The 18,473-nt window shown below is 40.7% G+C and overlaps 2 protein-coding genes and 1 non-coding gene across 11 annotated transcripts in view; 1 reads left to right on the top strand and 2 right to left on the bottom strand.

The window, feature by feature from the left end:
• mctp1a (multiple C2 domains, transmembrane 1a) overlaps positions 1–4,935 on the bottom strand; it is a 129,630-nt gene extending 124,695 nt beyond the window's left edge. For 5 of the 6 annotated variants that reach the window (XM_019366017.2, XM_019366019.2, XM_019366020.2 and 2 more), the window contains exon 1: positions 4,052–4,621. In XM_019366017.2, coding sequence (XP_019221562.1) covers positions 4,052–4,585 — 534 coding nt within the window. In that variant the 5' untranslated portion in view covers positions 4,586–4,621. Of the gene's footprint in view, positions 1–4,051; positions 4,622–4,858 lie in introns of those variants that run through there. The other variant, XM_025911985.1, reaches the window with a different exon arrangement.
• Positions 4,936–5,524: 589 nt separating this feature from the next.
• On the top strand, positions 5,525–18,426 carry fam81b (family with sequence similarity 81 member B). Of its 4 annotated transcripts, XM_025911987.1 has the most exons (10): positions 6,780–6,910; positions 7,107–7,153; positions 7,252–7,323; positions 7,660–7,867; positions 8,934–9,052; positions 10,453–10,582; positions 12,515–12,621; positions 14,730–14,865; positions 15,912–16,113; positions 17,360–18,426. In XM_025911987.1, the coding sequence occupies exons 2-10, from the start codon at positions 7,116–7,118 to the stop codon at positions 17,482–17,484; spliced, it is 1,137 nt and encodes a 378-aa protein (XP_025767772.1). In that variant the 5' UTR covers positions 6,780–6,910; positions 7,107–7,115; the 3' UTR covers positions 17,485–18,426. The 4 variants fall into 4 exon arrangements, with proteins under 4 accessions (XP_019221572.1, XP_025767772.1, XP_019221568.1 ...); XM_019366023.2 differs by lacking the exon at positions 7,252–7,323; XM_025911986.1 differs by lacking the exon at positions 6,780–6,910 and having other exon boundaries at positions 7,014–7,153.
• trnaf-gaa (transfer RNA phenylalanine (anticodon GAA)) lies at positions 18,030–18,102 on the bottom strand. Its single transcript has one exon. It is a non-coding gene; the product is annotated as a tRNA-Phe (tRNA).
• Positions 18,427–18,473: the final 47 nt, after the last annotated feature.

Raw genomic sequence — 18,473 nt, 5'->3', positions numbered from 1 at the left:
CTACAGCTGGTTTCGAGGGTGAGGGAAGAGAGAAGAGTAGGGAGGTCAGGATTAAAAATGTACTAGTACAAACTTGTGACATATACTTTTATCCCTACTTCACATTGAGAGCTAGTTTTCTCATAATAATACAGACAGACAGACAGACGGGCAAAAATTTAAGATGCTTTATTTCTACGATGTCATTTATGTTTTATTTTCACACAAGTGCACACTTTTAAGACTGCATTTTCCAAAAAGCTTTGTGCAAAAATGTCCTTTTAAATGGAAATCAAACAGCTGAATCATATGAGGACTACAAGCACTTTCTGAAAAAAAGAAATTTGGAGTAGACAAAACTAGGACCGGATCTAGCTTCTTATTCTCAAAACATTAAATGTATTCTTTGAGTTTTTAATCAGATTAATTTTGGATTTTCTTATTTGTTATTAATTGCTCCATCTTATATTTTATTTTCAGATCAGATTAGAGTACAATATACAGAAATCCTGAGCCATACCAGTCGATATTATTATTTTGTACTTGACATCAGGCTTCTTGCCGCTCAGTCAGGTAATGAGTGAAAGGTTACTCTGCAAGACTGAAGGTTAGAAACATGACCGCATCAGTCAAGGACTACTAAAGCAGATATCTATAAAAGGAAGGAAGAAGTTTAAAAAAAAATGTGATGTAAGCACAAGTGTTTTCTGCTGCCTTTTGCTGTGACAAACGGGCAAAAGGCAGCAGATACCAACACGCTTGAAGTTAATGAGTTAGTTGACTTAGTGACTTAGTTAATGATGAACCATTAGCTTCAGTTCAAACACATACATACATACCAGAAACATCTAAATCTATCAAACCCTATTAGGATATACACTCACTGATCCGTTCATTAGGTACAACTGCTGCACTGATTATTAATGCAAATTTATGAATGACCTGTCACATACCAGCAACTAAGTGCATTTAGGGAGACACAGTCAAGATAGAGTTTACAGAGAACGATTGAAAAGTCAACAGAAGGTCTCTGGGTAAAGACACCTTGTTGAATGAGAGGTCAGAGAAAAATGGTCATGTTGTTTCAAGGTGAAAAGCAACAATAACTCAAGTTACCACTTTTTACAACCAAGGTGTGCTGACTTTTAGCTCTGAATGCACTGCATGCTGAACCTTAAAGCAGATGGGCTACAGCAGCAGAAAACCACATTAAGTCACTCCAGTCAGTTAAGAACAGGAAACTGAGGCTATAGTTTGCACAGGATCCCCAAAATTAGACAACAGAAGATTAGAAAGACAGTGGCTGGTCTTCATAAAAGCATTCTATCAATGGTTCAGGCTTCTGGTGGTGGTGTAATATTGAGGAGGATGTCTGAGACATTCTATGTATTTTAGTACCAGTGGAGCATCATTTAAACACCACAGCCTACCAGTGTATCATTGCACACCACGTCCATTACTTTATTACAACAATGTACCCATCTTTTCGTGGTTGCTTCCAACATATAACACACCATGTCACAGAGCTCAAATAATCTCAAGCTGCTTTAATGTAGATAACAATGGGTTTACTGTGTTCAGCTGGTCTCCATGGCCTCCAGATCTCAATCCAATACAGCACCTCTGTGATGTGACGAAACAGGAGTTTCACATCATGGATGTGCAGCCAACAAATCCACACCAACTGTCATGTCATGTTAATATGGACCAGAATCTCTGAGGAATGTTTGGAGCACCATGTTGAATCTATGCCAAAAAGAATTAAGTCGATTGTGAAAGCAAAAGAGGGTCCAACCCAGTGCCAACCCAGTGAGTGTAGATGGAATGAAAGAGGAAAAAGTAAAATCACAACTCATAGATATGTTTAAAAAAAATAAATGAATATGATGTAAAGGGCACTGAAACTTAATATCGCAAATATCAGTCATGTTTGACTGCAGCCACTGCGCACACATATAGAAAGACTTCCACAAACCTCTCAACTGCACTGAAAACAGCAAAGTCAAATGCACTTGAGTCAACAATGAAATTACTTACAAAGCTTGGCAGCAATCCCTTACATCTCTCACTTTCCAAATTAAATTACAAAATGAATTTTCATGTTACACATTCTCCTATTTCATTTATGAAATGCTAGCTAGAATACTTATTCTAACAGTAAAAGTGCATTTTTTTAATGTCACATTTTCTGTTGGCTGAGGAAACACAAATGCATCATCAACCTTTGCAATCAGGGTGTATGCACAAAAATGCACATGTAAATGCATGATGAAGCGAAGTAATTCTTAGCTAGATTATCTGCCAGTGTGTTTTTTGTTTTTAACAATTTTTCCCTCAGGTAGTAAAGAAGCAAACCTAATCCTACTTCATCTGTCCTCATCTCCTGTCTCTTCAATTGTTCCCATCTCATCTTAATCTGCTCTTTTCCCACTTCATATCATCTTATCTCATGTGGTCTCAACTCATCCCCTAGTCATGTCTCATTACCTGTAACCCCATTAGATCTGTCTTCATTACCTTTATTTCCTTTCATTGCCCATCATCTCATGTTGCACTTCTTTCCTACTTCCACTATTAGATCCAGATCATGCTCTGTGTGTTCTATTTGGTATAGAGGTATACAGTAAAACTAATAAGACAGAACAATAACGCTGCACTATAACCTCGGAAGATGATTATGCCACTGCTTTCTTCTCGGGCAAAGGAAAGGTCCAACAAGTGACTAAAAGAAACTTGGATAAAGATCACAGCGATAGGAAGTAACTAATGCTTGAACGTGGCAACTTTATTTGGCAAAATGACATTTCTCCACATTATATAACTGAAAGGCTTATTGACGAAGCTGTAAGATCAATTTCAATGAAGTCACTGTATTCTTTCATTTACCTCTATAGCTGAGCATGGTGCACTTTTCCTATACAGATTTAATGGATAACAGAGCTTTTGCCAACCTCTGTAGGGAAAAGTGTGCTAATGTGCTTAATCACTTTCAGACAGCAATCTGGATGGTGCTCAGAAAGTCTGGAGCACTTCAAAAATGATGAGATGAAACGCTTTGGAGCAAGTGAAAGAAAATGCGTCTATATGATTTTATGCATGGTGTATCTTTAGTGTTGTTCTCATGAGATTTAATATTATGACAACATAACTTGAAAATGGCATAGGTTGTGAACTGGCCTTCCATCAGATGACAAGGTACCGATCCACATTATATATTCCTTGCTTCAAGTATTATTCTTATCGAACAATGTTTTCCATTTATTCGACTGAAATTGAAACTTAAAAACTTGAAGTTTTCTCTCTGATGTTTTGGGCTGAATGATTTTTGTAAATGCAATCTTTACCACTAGCCTTCATACTGGCTGGCATATCCCTTTATATGGTTTCTCTTGGGGCACCCTGACTCAGCATGATGTGTGGTGTGGGAATATACCTGCCATCAATCTCCAGCAGTGCCAGTGGCTTTTGAGATGAACGTTTGACAACCAGCCACTTTTCATGAAAACAAAAAAGACATGATGAACCTGTGGGCATGCATGGGCCTGTTGCAGCCTCTGTCTAAAGGCAAGGACACTGAGATGGTCGTGAATCTAGGGGACAGTCCCTCTGGAAGAAACGTTTGTGCGCAGGCTAAACGAAGCCAATGGCATCAGAGCATGCTGTCTGTTTAAAAACCCTACCAGGAAAGTGAAATCAGCTGATCTGCTCTAGGTATATGGAGAAACTGTGATGGTAAAATGATACCAAACAAATTAGCTTGTAAGGTGGGCGGTTGTTTATGATAACCACATAAATCTACAACGAAACTGGATGTATATATCTGGGCAATACAGTCCTCGATGGTGGAGACAGTAAAGAAATCAATGGACTGGAAACAGATGAGTGCATAGGGGCAGTGGGACATCGCACCAGCACAATCATGAAATTTGTCTCGTTTATCGAATTAGCAAATCAATAAAGTCTTGCCTGCTGTCTTCTATTTTCAGTCTTTGGGAGAAAAGAGGGGAAAAAAAACACTACGACAACAGAAAAGCTGCTATGTGCGTTTGGGACTACACGAGTCTTTACTCACAGAATCACTTGCGTTTTTACGCAGCTGCTCCTCCTCTCCCGTCACAGCGGCCGGGTTCACCACCAGCTTCTCGAAGCACGCTGAGCCGAGAGAGGAGCTCTTCTGCTGGTACACCATCAGCTGGGACGTCGGGAGTTTTGGGCTTCCGCGCGCCGTGAGCTCTGGTTTGCTCCCCGTGGCCCCAGAAGCCGTGCCAAGAGGCTGTAGCAGAGGCTGTCCGCCGCTGCTGGTCCCAGGAACCGCATCGCTTCCGAGAGGCTTGTCTCCCTCAAAAGGTGCCGGGGTAGAGCAGCATAGGTTCGGCTGCGACGACGAAAATACCCGGTCCAGCTGTTTCTTTTTTCTCTTAAACATCCACAGCCCCGATTCCTTCTTGCTGCCCTCCGCGCCCCCGGCACCACGACGCTCTGATCCCAGTTTCGGACTCAGCCACGGCTTGGTTTTTTCCTGGAAATTCTTCCACATTCTCCGCTGGTAGGACAAGGACTCTTGCCCCTTGGCTGTGCTCTCGTGTTTCGGTGATTTTTGCTCCATTGTGCCTGTGCAGCAGCCAGCCAGCCTGAGCACACTCTGTATAGTGGACGGATGTCACAGTTGGGCAGCTGCAGCTCGGGTGCACTTCCACTGATGATCAGTTTTTAGAGCGCCAAGAACGAAACGCGCTGTGCGACGATGAAGGAGGGTGTCAATCTTCCTGCGAACCTTGCAGAATGCCTCTGCAGACTACTCTGTAAATTTTTATGTCCCACTGTGCAGTGGGCTAGTTAGAAGGAAGCCAAGAATTCATTAAGATTTAAGATATCTCACCTCAGCGGTGAAAGTTGGAGCACGTGCTGTGACTTCATCGCGATTGCGAAGAGATTTTAAAATTATTCGCCCGCTTTTCTTTGACTCTCGTCCACGGTGTTTAACCAGGGGTTAGGCAAACTTGCCCATTAATTATTGTATTCAAATGAAGGACGAAGGGTGCACCACGCCGCCCTCTGGCCAACCGTGTCACTTGACTGGGTAATCTGTATGCTGGTGATTGCATAACAGTACCCCACAGTGCCTCGTGGAGATGTTTATAATTCAATTGTGAGTTCATATCTTTGTACTTTAGTACTTTATCATACGTGCATTTTTTTTTTACCCTCCACTTTTTGACCTTGGAAAAGCTGTGCAGACAGAGACTTGTCCCTTTTGTCACATGGATGGTCTCGCGCTGTTTAGCCACGTCTGGATATGTTTCACTGAATGTTATCACCCACGTGCAGCAGCGAGCAGGCATCACTGAGCAGCCTCCCCTCTCTCAGCTCTCTCTTTAGTTGCTGCGCTGATGTATAATAACTCATTACGTCTTCCACCCCCCGGCCCTTGTTTCAGCGCTGGCTGTGCTCTGTCCTCTTGTTTAACAGTGTGTCCTCTCTCTCTTAGAAACAAACACACAGAGACAGTAAGAATGAAATTAATGAGGAAAATTATCATCAGTCTTCAGTGCTGTGCGATGAATTTGGGGATGGTTAAGAGATTCAAGTTCTCTTTGCTTGATATTTCTGTCATCTCCCAAAATGAACCATTTTCATTTACAGCTAGCAGGACGGTGAAATGCGCTCAACGTCTCTTTAAGTAAACCGTGGTGTAAGCCAAACTGTCCCTTTCAGCTCCCAGGCTTTTCTATAGGGCTTCTGTGGAAAACTGATGAGTCTGCTCTGAGAAGGCCTTTCCTCTTAATGACCCTGATCCCGTTGATAAGAGACTAATCCACTGTGTGTGTGTGTGTGACAGTGAGGGGGAGAGACACATAGACATTTAAAAACCATGAAATATTTTATTTCATGAGTATAACTACATGTAATTCAGAGCCACTACCACACTTAAAACACAGTGTATCCTGTGATTAAACGAAGCAGAGATCCAAGCCGCCTGTTCACCTGAATCAAAATACTTAGGGTTAGGTCAAGCCTTTAAATTTAGTCTGTTTGCTATCATTGAGTATGCCTTGTACAAATAATCACATGTTGTGTTTCACAGTCTCAGTCTAGAACCTGACCTATCTGGTACAAGCGGTTCCTCGTTGTTGGTAGCCTCAAAAATTTAAGGTTTAGTGCTTCACCGAAGAAGCCACACAGGATTGAGCTTGCTTTTTTATTTAATTTGAAGTGCTTTCAATAAAAAAACATGTCTGCCACCCTTGTTCCCACAGGAACAAGCAAATCCAAGCGGTCCATGGGGGAGTCTGTCTTACTTTTATCAGTGCAATACGGGGATTCAGTGACTCTGGATTTTAATTAAATTACAGAGCATTTGTATTTGTACAGTCATTGCCCACCCTAAGCTTTATTTAAAGCTCTCCACGATAAGCATTTTCTGGCTTGTAGGACTAATTAAGAGGAGCTTTAATGATGCACTTTCGTGGTCCAGCGCAAAAGAGCCTGGATTAAACTGTATTTTAAACTATTAGCATAATACAGTAAGGCAAACTTCAGGGAACTGGAGTGTCAAATGCAATATTTGAAGGCAATACAAACTATCAAAGTTGTGATGAAAAATAACAGCAAAAAATTGAAAAAGGTATTAGGTTATCTCAGTAACGGCTTTTTAAAAAGCTGGTGTTTTGAGGTATGTTGTCACGAGAACTGCTGCTAAGAAGGCTGACCAGTTTCTCAGCAACATTTCTACGAATTACAACTATGTTCACGCTTTCTGGTCATCAAATATTTTGCAGAGTTAAACTGCCTCGCCACATAGACAATGCATTTTTTTTGCAAGACTGTTCACACTGGCAGGCAGGCACACCCCCATGAAAGGAGACCACAGTTACCAAGTGACAACACAAACACATAATCTCTAAAGCTGGCTGAAGAACAGCACAGACCTGTGAGTATTCTTATATGACAAATAAAAAATTAGCAACATTTGTTTAACGTCTTTATCAAAATGATCAAAATGTCTCGCGATGCTCCCAGTGAAAGATAAAATATATAATATGCTTATTTTAACAAAAAGAATTGATAAGGAGGATATTTGAGTGGAAACTATCACACTAATATATTTAATACATGTCTCTTTGTAGAGAATAAGGATGTCTCATCATCAGTCTGACACACAGAGTCACACAAGGTAACCTTTCTCATTCGCATATCTGTATTCAGTGCATACATTCAGTATGTTGCAGTCATTTACTTTTCACTTTCAATTTGTGTGGGTTACTAATTCAGTTTAAATTCCGATCTGCGCTTAAGAGGTGAACAAGATGTGCGTCGACCGCTCGCTGATGGGATTGAATTAAGGTTGTGAACCTTTCTAACACCGCTGTGAATCAAACTGATAAAATTAATGCTTAATCCTCAACAGCCTCAGACAGGTCCAACACAGCATGCACAGGGACATGAAGACAGAACCCAAGGGCATGAAAACCAGTGTACAACATTTCAATCCATCTTCATTCTCTCTCTTGGTAGATGAACTCTTTGTAGAATTGCACTTTAAAATGACTTTTTTCTTCTTCAACATGACTTTACAATATTTACAACACATGTTTTTGCATCTTCTAAATAATAAAAACCCTAATAAAGAACTTCTAAAACATTATAAGCTTGTTATTTTTTGTTTACTTCCTGATTAAGGCCAGATGTCTTGGAAGGTCGTTTGAGGAGTCAGGATAGGCCGCTAGCTGTGCTGCTAGAGCAAGCTCTCAGAATCAAAGAGGAGGTGACAGCTGGTCTGCAGTCCAGCCATGGCTCTGTCCAAATTGAGGCAGTGTCCCGCAAGCTGTTGGAGAATCACATACTCACCATTACGCGTATTGTTAAACAACTCAGCATGGGCATACAGGTATGCAAGGTGGTGGAAGTTAGTTGTGGAAAGTGCTGTTGCATGCATGTTTAGGTATTAAAGTATTGTGTAAGTCTTTTTCTTGTTTTGTGTGGAATATGCTGTACGTCTTATTAGGTGGGTGAAGTCAAGCATATGTGCTGATTGTCTCCTTTTCTGGCTGTTGTCTTCTCCTTGTATTGTTTGATGTGCAGCACACCCACGCCGACTCATGCCCACAAACTCCCAGCTGATTTGATTGCACCTGATAGAATGGTGCAGCGCTCAAATAAAGCCTACTTGACTTCTCGCCATCATCAGCTCATGCACATTTTGTCTGTATAAGCATAAAGTGATAATGTGCACAGTATGTGGTTAACTCAATACTCTTAAGTTATGCATTTAAATTCTAACAGCTATTCCCCTGACAGTCAAGCAGAAGAACTGCAAAAGAGTACACGGATCTTTGTCTCGCGGAACAAGTGTGAGGGTGTTTGGAGTCATCTTTCACTGAGCAGAACATCAAACCACTCTCTGAGAGCTGCCTTACAGAAGTAGGGCACCGGAATGAAACATTCAGCTTCATTAGTGTATACCAAATGGGCCATTAGCATGATTAGAGGCTATCATTGTTTGAAATATTACATGAATGCCAACAAACTAATTAATCCTGCAAATCAAGAAGCAATCAACTAAGTAAAGGACTGAATACTTTGCAAAATCAAATGAAAGCCACATCAGACAGTCACACTGTTTGCTTTCATGATAATGCCAGAGGGTAATGCATTTGATTTGAGGTTATTTTACACATGCAGCCTATACAGCGATCAGTCATGCAAGTGCACTGATGAAATTCTGCCAGTTTGAAGTGAGCTTTTGTAGCGAAGCATATGAAGTCGTTTGCATTTAATGTTTATCTTGATGGCATGGAATGCTGCATAATTAGTTCAAATCCGAAGCTTTCTGCTGGTACTTTCCAAACAAATTATGTACTTCCTCATCTGGGTTTTCACTTAATTTGCTGGGAAAACAGTCACATTTTTTTTTTTAACAAATGTGAAACATGCTGTCTTTGTTCTGGGTAAAGGAATTAGAGAAAGAGATGGCCCAGCGGGACTCTGTTACCTCTGGAATGGCGCACGCTGTTCAAAACATGGACCAGAAAAACACAGCTGGCGTCGGAGACTTGAGAGGAAGAGTAGCCAGGTAGGCACTGTGTGAGTCCTGGGTCAGACATTGTTTTCAAATGCTGAGGTAAAAACTGCACAGCAAGTGAAGGAAACAACAAGGCATTATTTAGATTCACTGGAGTGATCTAACGTCCCTCGCTGATACCCTGCGTGTTTTTCTCACTCACTAATGAAGTGAAATTGTTTAGCCTTCATTCTGTCTAGCAACTCTTCGCCATTGCACGACCTCAAATCAGTCCTGGCATACACACAGACACGCACATGCACAGATGCAATTATTTTGTTCCCACCTGGGTGAGGTTCCCAGGTTTAAATGCACTTTAGATGCTGATTAGCACTTGCTCGTTATTCTGTGATTCTGTGCACATCACACTTACTGCACCGGATCGCTGAAAAGTGTCTGTCATCCCACATACATTGTGATTGGCCTTTTGATGTGTAGTTACCTAGACCTAATTATTTCTAACACTTCTGGCATCCACTGATCAGTGCATTTCATGTGTAAAGAGATAGAAGACCAAGATATGTCATTTACAAAGTGGCCTGTCAGTGAGATTTCAGGGGGTGGAAATGGGGCTGGAGATAGCCTATTATCAAACAAACCCCTGATGCAGGGTCCAATAAAGAGAGAAGAAGAAAAACAACTGGTCAGTGTGATAGCCTCTTTCATGTTGTTCATAATTAATCAAGTAAGCTAAGGGCCAGTGTTTTTTGTGTTGGTTGGCACTGATCAGTGAAGCCATTAAGAGAAGCACTGGACTGGTCTCCAGGGAAAAAACTCAAATTTCAGACTAATCGTTTATCACAAATATTTTAAAAACATGCACTCACACAGGCAGGCCCAATAAAGCCGTAAGAGAAAGCCTTAACAGGCTGACATCTTGAACCAAGCAATGAAAGGAAGGAAGTTTTACTGCCATGCTGATTGAAAGAGTTGCTGCAGTTGATACTTATCACTTCAACTGAATTCAAAGTTTGCTAAAAGCAACATTTTCCAAGTCAGAGGCCGTAAGTTGTGTTTTTGCAACGTCCTGATTGCTTTTGCTGATAAAGAAATTTCTCACTAAATTTATTCTCATAGTTTTGTTTTTTTTGGTGGGGGGTGGGGGGTGTCTTGTAACAGTGAGTCATTAGCAGATGCAAGCAAGTGACCACTGAAATGTGTTCAGAGTAACCATCCTCACTGCTAAGGTTTACCAGAGCCTCTTCTTCTTATTTATGTCATAATCTCGCCTTGCGAATTGATAACAGCAGCAGTGTAACATTTTTTCATTCTAATTTTGCGGTTCTAGTATAGAACTTCATTTTTTTCTAGTCTTTTGCTCGTCACTCTGTCTTCACACCTTCCCCAAACTCCCATTTTTCTCATTCAGTGGTCTCTCACCAGTTCTCTGTTCTTCCCCACCAATATCGCAGGTGTGATTCCAGCATTGCCAAGCTCAGCGCTGACGTGAGCTTCAGAGAGCAGCAGGTGATCAGACTGCAGAGGGAGGTTCGAGAGCTCAGGGAAGCTGTGAATGGACAGCTCAAAGAGCTGGAGGACAAGGTGGGGAAAAACGTATGCATGCTGACAAGAGTTTAGCAGAAAAGGAGTTAAGAGAACAGTTGAGCAAAACTTTGTACTGTGTGCAAATCAGCACCCCCACTACACCAGTGCCCCAATGAGAGTTTTCACAAATCATAAGTTAATATTGTAACACGTATTTGCCATATTTAGGTTCTTTTTGTCTCTGTGACATTCATGGCATTAAAAGCATTATTCTCCAGTATGATGTACTGTTTTGTTATTATTATTATTTTTTACATTTTTAGAGAGAGGTTGCGTTTATTTGAAAGCTTGACGCATGGAAGGAATCATAATCTGGTAATATAAACAGTATTTACCCTCCCTGTACACTTCATTAGGTACACCTTGCTAGTAATGGGTTGAACCTCCTTTTGCCTTCAGAGGTGCCTGAATTTTTTGTGGCATAGATTAAGCAAGGTCCAAGAAAACCTCCTTGGAGAATTTGGTCCATATTGATATGATAGTATTTCACAGTTGCTACAGATATGTCAGCTGCACATCCATGCTTTGAATCTCTTATTCTGCCACATACAAAAGGTTCTCTCCTGACTGTGGAGGCCAATATTCGCATAGGCTGTGGTGTCCAAACAATATTCATCTGGTACTAAGATGCCCAAAGCAAACAAGAAAATACCCACTCATCATCACACCATCATCACCAGCAGTCTGAACTGCTGGTACAAGGCGGGACAGATCCATCCTTTCATCCTGTTTGAGCCAAATGACGACCCTAACTTTTACAGCAACTGCACATTCATCAGCAAGGCAACATCTTCAGTTGTGCAGTTTTGGTGAGGTCGTTCAAATTGTAGGTTCAGATTTTGTGTTTTTAGTTAACTGGAGAGGTACATTTTGTTGTCTTCTGCTGCTGTAGCCCATCTGCTTCATATCTTGGATGTAGAAAGTGGTTATTTGACTTCAGGTTGCTTTCTCAGCAGCCTGAAGCTTTTAGGCCATTCTCCTCTGACCCTTGGCATCAACAAGGCATTTTCACCCTAAGAACTGCCACTCACTGGATATTTTCTCCTTTTCGGGTCATCCTAACCTAACCTAACAAATGCTAAGGTTGTTTAGGAAAATCCCAGTAGATCAGCAGCTTCTTAAATGACCAGGCCAACCTGGCACTAGCAATCATATCACGTTCAAAGTCGCTTAAATAGCCTTTTATCTCAAATATTCAGTTTCAGCTCGTGATCTTGACCACGTCCACATACTAAAAATCCACTACGTTAACAAGCAGTTAAACAGGTGTACCTAACAAAGTGTCCCAGTGAGTATATTTTGCTGTTTATCCAAGAGAGTATGGCTAGCTGAGCTGTGATGGGATGACATTTGGAGCTTACTGCTGCTGAGTGAGACTGACCTTATCAAACAAACTCAGAGGCTCAGTCGTAACCAGAGTTTGAAAGAAAGAAATGAGATGGGAAATAAATTCAAATGGGATGTCAAGGTCGTCATAAAAAAGCTTTCACCCCACCCCCACCTACACCCTACCTTTTATTTTGACAAGGTCAGCATTATAGAAAATATGAAAACCCTGGATTACGATAAGTATGTCACATATTATAATGCTTTTTACTTGACCTAAAGCAACCAAAAGTGCCTTCAACACTCTCGCTGATTCAGCCAGCCTTCAGTTGTGTTGGTGGCACGGGGTGGTAAATCACCGTGATGACAGCACATTTGCTGTGGGCCAGTGGTCAAGCGCCTACCATAAAAATAATTGAAAACGCATACAAAGTGGGTCACCGGTGTAACTCTCAGTCATGAGTGGCCACAGGAGTGGTGCATGGCACAGTCTGCTCAGCAAAGCAGAAAACACAAAGGGGTAAAGGTCAGAAACAAAGCTGACGATAAAAGACGCTCCAGCTTGGTATGACAGATTATGTTTGTGTGTTTTCTTGTCACCAGATTCATGTTGAGCTTAGTAGACTGGAGGCCTTACTGACAAAGTCTTCTAAGGACCTAAAACACTCGATGTCTGATCTGCTTGGACAAGTTAAGCTACTAGAAGACAAGTAAGACTGTTAATCATGCAACAAACCTAATGTTGTGGTACTAATGATTCCTGGAGACACCCAACACTGCACCAGGTCATTCCATGAATTTAGCTGCTGATCATGCATTTTCTGGCAGCTACTGTGAAAAGTTGACAACTTTCTTAGTTGATTTGCTTTTTAATAGTGTTCCTCAAAACACCAACATCAATTCTTACCTACAGCCATTCCCAACTATGTTTACAGCTGCTCCAGGGCTACACATTCCCAAGCCACATTCACCCTGAAATATTAATGCAGGAGGCACAATAATGGTGAAAGCTTGTTGTCCATTTCCTATTCCATCTGAGAAATAATCTCAGCTGGAAGCAATATAGAAACATTTCAGGAACAGAGAGACGCCAACGATAGATATGTTCTATTTAATAATGTTGTACCTGCAATGGAAAGCAGCCCACTGATCATATTAGAGCCAAAAGAACAGATAAAAATAGGCGATTTTTGTGTTTCTGAAATGCGTCACAATAATAATGTTGAAAACAAGCAAAAAAAAAGAGGCTTCCTTTATTTTATTTGGATTATAGATTTAATATATTACATATCCATCCACCCACCTAGGCTGTGCTTGACCATTGATGGATAGAGCTGAAAAAGATGAAACATACCGAGTGATGTTGTCTACACGTTACTCAACCTAATTTGTTTTTTTGTTTTTAAGTGGCCAGGTCATTTTTTGAAAGTAGGCACAGCTGATGTCAGAAAGACACTCTCTACAAAGAGAGTTCATTAGATTTTGCATCCTGGATGTCATTGGTTCTTTTTGTTCTGACTGTCTCATGTATGACTACACTGAGCCACACTTGCTGGGAGATTTTCTTAGATGCAGTTTAGTCATTAAAGGCCTCATTAGTCTCAAGAAGGTAGTCAGTCAGGATGACCTTTGTTTTTTAAGTGATGAGATCAAGTGTCTGCTGGAGGTAGCGATGCAGGGACAGTTGGGCACTAGAGACCATGTCTGCAGATATAACAGAAAAACATTTGTTCTTTGTTGGCAAAAACAACAATACACCCCACAAAGATATTTTGAAAAGAAATAAATATGCCAGACAAGGTCACAAAGACTTCAAATTAAAGGGCATCGCAAACTGTCCCTTTGCATTTAGAAGCTGACTTTCAAATATGTGCAGACAAGCGCATTCTGAAAACTCAACTGTCATGTTGTCTAGTGTCAATGGGAACCGCATTAGGCAGCTAGAATGATAACGGAGTGCAGCATTGTCACACCTGTACAGAAAAAATGATTTGCAGCAGTGACACACAGGCGAGTGCCCACTGATTGTCTCAAGGACACTTTAGACAAGAGGGATAAGACTAAAGAAGGTCTCGAGGTACTTGCTTTTTGAGTCCTATAGTATTACACAGCCCACACAATATTTCAGTCAGTTTGGTTGCAGCTTCCATCAGAAACATTTCAATACTGTTTATCAAATGAGAACCACATGCAGCTTTCAATGATCACCTCCCCATATATTACAAAGAGAGAAACATTTATATGGTCCAAATACAAATACAGCATTCAGAGCTACAGAGCCACACAGTGACCATCGAGCACTTTTTAACAGTTCATGCAGATTCATGCACAAAATTTCCCACCACTGTTTTTCTCACTGCTGTTTTGGTATTTCTCAGTGGTGAGCTTGACGTGACGTTAAGCAAAACAAGAAGCACTGTTGCTGATGAAGTCTCACGTCTGATTACCAGACTGTGAAATTATGGTGAAATTATGAACACTGACTTTTTAACAGCTAAACCTAAAGCATGTTCCTTTTATAGTAAACTTACAGGTTACAAATTATTAATTTAGTACTTTCATTCTCAATCACACCATAAATATTTTACTTGAAAGCTATTTAGTAGATGTGGAAGTGCCAATAAAGCATTGGTTTTCTAAATAGACACAAACTTTATTTCCTGTAGGGCTAAACTAGCAGAAAAGAATTGCTATGTCCTTGAAAGTTGCAAGACTGTAAACTTTTAGATCCTAAGACGCTTATAATGAAAAGTCTTTACCTAAATGTAAAGAAGTAAAGCCTATTATGGTTCACTTTGTATTCCTTGTGTCTTTGCAGGATGACAGGAGAGCTTGACGAGGGCAAGGAGCAAACAGCAAAGCTGAGGACCTGGACAGAACAACAGCTCAAGAGCTCTCTCCAGTCACATGCCAAGGACAACCAGGAGCTGGTTTCACTATTACAAGACAAAATGGTACAATATACATAATGGCTTAAAAATGTTTGACATGTACACTCACTGAAAACTTCATTAAGTACACATGTTCAATTCTAGGCATATTGACAAGCAGATGACCTGCATCAGAATGGGGAAGGTGATTCAGCTGACTTTGAACGTGGGGTGGTTGTCAGTGAACAGGAAATTGAGGCTATACTTTGCACAGCTCACTAAAAGCGAACAATAGGAGATTGAAAAAATGTTGTGTGGTCTAGTGAGTCTCTCAAAGGGCCAAACGTGTCACACCATTGCACCCCCACCACCACCCTGAACCACTGATACGAGACAGGGTGGATATATGATTCATGTTGTATACACCAAATTCTGCCCCATAAATCATGGATCCATCCTGTCTCGTATCAGTGGTTCAGGGTGGTGCTGGGGGTGCAATGGTGTGGCACACGTTTGGCAAACAGACATTCTGTACTTAAGTAGAAGTACAGATACCAGTGCTGAAAAATACTCCAGTAAAAGTTGAAGTAAGTTGAATTTTTCTAAACAAAGATACTCAGCTTGAATCAGGTAAGTAGAACATGAGCAGAGAAAAAAGGGAAAATAAAAAATAGCTCTATTTTCTGTTGCCTAGATTGTAGAGGGTGACTTTGCCTCTAAACAGGAAAATTAGTAAGCAAGAGGTTCAGCCTGTGGGAAACCCTGAAGTCAGTTGTAGCGCTCAGTGTGGGGAAAAGAATCACAACTCACAATCATTTCTATTGAGAGCTCCAGTAGACTATGATCAGCTGACATGCTCCTCTTTGTGGATGGACACAACTGAATTCAACCAGATGTCAGCAGATGTTTCATGAGTTGTCCTGGCTGATTTCCATCCTCTGCAGTGACAGTACACTGTTTACTCTACTTAAGTACAGTAACAAAGTACTTGTACTTTGTTACTTCATTACTTCCCACCTCTGTTACGATTTATTTATTAATTTTGGATGTTGTGGACTATAGTATGAAAATTATATAACTACCCTCTGCCAAGTTTAAAAACTGAATTTTCATGTGTATGCTGTGCTTAGTTAGGGGCGGAGTCTAGATTGGCTGACCGCCTGCTTGCCCTGGAGGCACGTGTGGAGAAGTTTGACATCCAGCAGAACCAGGCTGACCGCAGTCGGCATGATCAGCTGAAACGCTCAGAAGACAAACTTAGCAGAAGAATAACCTTAGTGGAGAACAACCTTCATCAGGAGCTGCAGCTGCTCAAACAGCAGTACCACAAAGGTGGGTGATCACTGCTGGTAACTTGCTGTCATCAGAGAGCAAACACACATGTACCGCATGTTCTTCACCATACACGTCAAGGAAAATAATGGACATGCGAGAGCAATTCGCAAGAGTGTGAAAAATAGAAAGAAAAGAAAAAAGAAAAATACTTATAATAAGTAATCGTAAAATGAATATAAGCGATTAACCCCACCAGTCAGCCAACATTTATTTTTACCACAAATGAGATGTTTATTGTTTCCTTTAATTACAGTAGTCACTGACTTGGTGTTGATATGTTAAACAGGAGTTCAGCTCGGATGCTTTCCAGCTCATCATGTGGTCTAATAATTGGCTGTACAACAGCAGTATAAAGGATCTTATCCTGCACATATGTAGTTACAACAAAGCTAGTATGCTGCGAGCCAATCCACAGGAATAGGCAGTCACCTAGCCTGCCAAATACTCTAGCTCGTCTCCCTGTCATGCTGCTGTTGACATCCATCCTCATCTCATTTCCCAGGATGCCTGACACTAGATCTCACATCTGCCTCCCTTCCTGACAGTCTCTCTCACTCCACAGCTCTTATTAAAGAGCAGACATATAGAAAAGTGCCCAAACTTCCCTTGGTAAATAAGACCATGGGTAAACTGATCTATGAATCACTACTCAGCCACTGCTAACAGCGCTCCAGAGCCATTCATCCACTGTGCTATTTTAAGTGTGGGATGAAAAGAAAGAAGGAGACAGTATGAGAGAATAAATGCATAATTGATGAGAGTTGTAAATATTCGTGGCAAGAAAGACATTGAGTTATGGAGTTGGAAAGAGGAGATACTTAATATCTCAAAGGGAGCCTTTCAACCTCACAGTCTGTTACTTCCTAGAATACATTCTGTAATAAAAATGCATCAGCTCTATGTACTATTACATAATTAACTATGTATTAAAAATATAAGTAATGATTGGGAGCAATTAAGCATAGAATAGGGGGGGGGAGATCACAGGGACAGGAGACACAGCAAGATGAAGGATATCATTAAATCAAAAATAAAACACAACTATGACAGGTTTAATGCAGTACACTTTCAGAATTAGAACTAGGATGGTTTTTAAAGACTTAATGTTATGAGCACACAGGAGGAAAGTCCTTCCAGTCCCATCATAGCACTTCCCTCATCCAGCAGCAATGACCTGAATTATTTTCACCTCAAATGCTTTATGTTCAGTGATGATTTATGCACCCTGCCTCTGTTTGAATAGGGTTCCAGTCTGTGCATGATGCAATTGAATCACTGAGTCAGATATGTGACATCAAATCTCGCCTTGACAAGGAGAAGCTTGAGAAGGATATCAGCTACATCCGCAGCAAGGTGACGGAGTGCTAGTGACATACGCTAAAGAGGAACTTGTTTTTTCTTGTCACACCTATCCTGAAGCAAAAGCTTGGATCAAAGGCTTGGAAGTAAAACCCTCTGGGTGTTACTACATCCATCTTTAAAAACAAAAAAAACACTGCTGTTTTAACTGTATTTAATCTACCTGCGCTTTAAAAACCAGGTAAATGATCCAGTAAGTACTGTATATTAGCAAATCACCAAGAGCTGCTATTCACAGTAAGATACCTACCTTTTCACAACATTTTGAACTTTGCAATGTTTTGACTGTAAAGCCTTTAAATACCATTGTACTTAAATGATATCACACTGATAAACTTGTGTATTTTGAATATTATTTTAGTATTATCTAATAAAGGATGTATTTTTTAAATATACAAATACTTTCTTGTTTATGTAAACAGATGTCAGTGACTTTCATCTTACAGACCTCCTCAACTGCAAGAGTAATTCAGTTTATCGTATAGTTATTCAGCTAGGAAAGTAATACCACAGTCTTTTGGGATGATTGATGTCGTGGGACATATACAAAAAACTGCCGAAACCCGGGATCGAACCAGGGACCTTCAGATCTTCAGTCTGACGCTCTCCCAACTGAGCTATTTCGGCCACACATGCGTTGAGAGGGAGGGGGACACAGGGGCATGGGTGGGCCACGTGATGCGTTTGGCTAGTTATGATGTTGTTCATTGTGCTCTTACGTTACCCTGCAACACTCCTTTATTAATCTATAATGGTGTCACCTAACAGATATTAAAATAATGTTAAAAGCAACCATGATGACACAGTCCGTCCTGCCGGACAGTTACTTATCGATTTTTGCTATTCGGCTCGGCCCATAACCAGGAGTTCATATGAATTGATGATGTTGCGTCAGTGATCAGTCAGTGAAGCTCTCAATCTTTCAGTGGTCTGAAATCTGAAGGATAAAAAAGAAAACTAGAAAGCGAAAATTTCAGAAGAAATTTTATGTGTGCATT

The sequence above is a fragment of the Oreochromis niloticus genome, linkage group LG12 (genome assembly GCF_001858045.2).
Source record: "Oreochromis niloticus isolate F11D_XX linkage group LG12, O_niloticus_UMD_NMBU, whole genome shotgun sequence".
NCBI classification, from domain to species: Eukaryota; Metazoa; Chordata; class Actinopteri; order Cichliformes; family Cichlidae; genus Oreochromis; species Oreochromis niloticus.
The sequence above is the reverse complement of the archived record's forward strand: the minus strand, read 5'-3'. Positions and strand labels throughout refer to the sequence as shown.

Coding starts and splice junctions, on each gene's coding strand:
- fam81b (XM_025911987.1), top strand. CDS start 7,116: ATGTCTCATCATCAGTCTGACACACAGAGTCACACAAG. Junction 9,053..10,452: donor TTGAGAGGAAGAGTAGCCAG/GTAGGCACTGTG, acceptor CCAATATCGCAG/GTGTGATTCCAGCATTGCCA. Junction 14,866..15,911: donor CACTATTACAAGACAAAATG/GTACAATATACA, acceptor TGCTGTGCTTAG/TTAGGGGCGGAGTCTAGATT.